The 1,492-nt window shown below is 36.1% G+C and overlaps 1 protein-coding gene across 1 annotated transcript; it reads left to right on the top strand.

Moving 5' to 3' along the window:
• The first annotated feature begins 222 nt into the window (after window positions 1–222).
• On the top strand, window positions 223–892 carry LOC143582213 (protein FAR1-RELATED SEQUENCE 5-like). Its single transcript, XM_077064832.1, has 2 exons — window positions 223–623; window positions 715–892. The coding sequence occupies exons 1-2, from the start codon at window positions 223–225 to the stop codon at window positions 890–892; spliced, it is 579 nt and encodes a 192-aa protein (XP_076920947.1).
• The last annotated feature ends 600 nt before the right edge of the window (window positions 893–1,492 follow it).

Raw genomic sequence — 1,492 nt, 5'->3', positions numbered from 1 at the left:
GACGGTTTATTAAAGTCTAAATATTTTACTTGTTCGAAAGAAGGTCATAAACCTGCAAACAGTTATGATTTTATGGCTGAAAAAGATGGTTCCAATAGACCGTATTATAAAGGAAGGAAGAGACCAACAATTCGGTGTGGTTGTCGAGCTCAAATTTTTCTAAAATTTGATGACGGTTTGAGGTTTGAAATAAATGATTTTGTCGAATGACATAATCATGAAATGGTGGATGCAAATGATATGCAATTTGCTCGATTAAATAGAAAGTTGACTCATGTACAACAAGATATTATATATGAGATGTCAACATTGAATTTGGGCCCTGTTAAGGTGTTTAATATTATGAGGACAAAGTATGGAGGATTTGAGGAAGTTGGGGCTACAAAAGACGATTGTCAGAATTTAAAACAAAGTTTAACTTGTTATATTGGTGAGTATGATGCTGAAATGATTGTACAAAGATTAAGTGGGAACAAAAACTGTTGTGATGGCTATTCGTTTGAGTATACTGTTAATACTAATGATGACTTTGATCGTTTGTTTTGGGCTGATGAGATTTCAAAGAAAAATTATTTGGCTTTTGGAGATATTATATCATTTGATGCCACATTCAAGACCAACAAGTATTTCAATTTACTACATTTGTTTTTTTTTAATTTTTTAAATTTTTACATATATTTTTTTAATTCGTTTCCTATAAATTTGTTTTTACAGGTACAATATGGTTTTTGTACCATTTACTGCCATTGATAATCGTTGTCGACATGTTACAGTTGGTGCTGCATTGTTATCATATGAATCTATTGAATCTTATTCATGGCTTTTGAAAGTTTTTCTTGATTCTTTCGGTATTGCCCGAAGGTGGTTGTTACTGATCAAGATCCAGCTATGATATTTACATGTATCAATTAACTATCACTACTCATATCATCTTTCTAGTCTTAGTTATTACCCACAACGAAAGGGGGTCCGGGGGCAGCGCCCCTGCTACGGGGTCTAGGGGCGGCAGTACCTAGCAGGGTCTAAGGGGCAGAGCCCCTGGCTGGGGTCGAGCTGTCAGGTCAGCTTGGAAAAATTTTATTTACCTTAACTATCTAAACACATTTTCCATTAGGTTTTGAATTTATTTTTCAGCGAACTTAACTTTTGGCGAACTTAATATTAAGCGAATTTAACATTTAGCGAACTTATATACAAGCGAAGTCATATACAAGCGAACTTAGCATGTAGTGAAGTTAACATCAGCGAACTTAGCTACTGGCGAAGTTAACATCAACGAACTTATACAGCAGCGAAGTTAACCAGTTAGGCGAACTTGCTTGCAGGCGAAGTTCGCTTGTAGGCGAAGTTGTTCAGCAGCCGCCACTGCTCGTCCTTAATCCCCAAAATCATCATCGTTTTACCGAGAAATTCCTGGATATGATGTTAACCGAACCCGTGATCATTCCAATGGTCTTGTTTGGGTAAAACTTGGCCCGAAAAGACATAAAGT

This window comes from Bidens hawaiensis, unplaced genomic scaffold (genome assembly GCF_021521415.1).
Source record: "Bidens hawaiensis isolate Kalapana, Puna unplaced genomic scaffold, B.hawaiensis_p1.1 tig00031497_1, whole genome shotgun sequence".
Taxonomy (NCBI): domain Eukaryota; kingdom Viridiplantae; phylum Streptophyta; class Magnoliopsida; order Asterales; family Asteraceae; genus Bidens; species Bidens hawaiensis.
The sequence above is the reverse complement of the archived record's forward strand: the minus strand, read 5'-3'. Positions and strand labels throughout refer to the sequence as shown.

Excerpts from the sequence above, each read along its gene's own strand:
- LOC143582213 (XM_077064832.1), top strand. The coding sequence starts at position 223 with ATGGTGGATGCAAATGATATGCAATTTGCTCGATTAAATAGAAAGTTG. Across the intron at positions 624-714 it reads GCCACATTCAAGACCAACAA|GTACAATATGGTTTTTGTAC; the intron begins GTATTTCAATTT and ends TTGTTTTTACAG.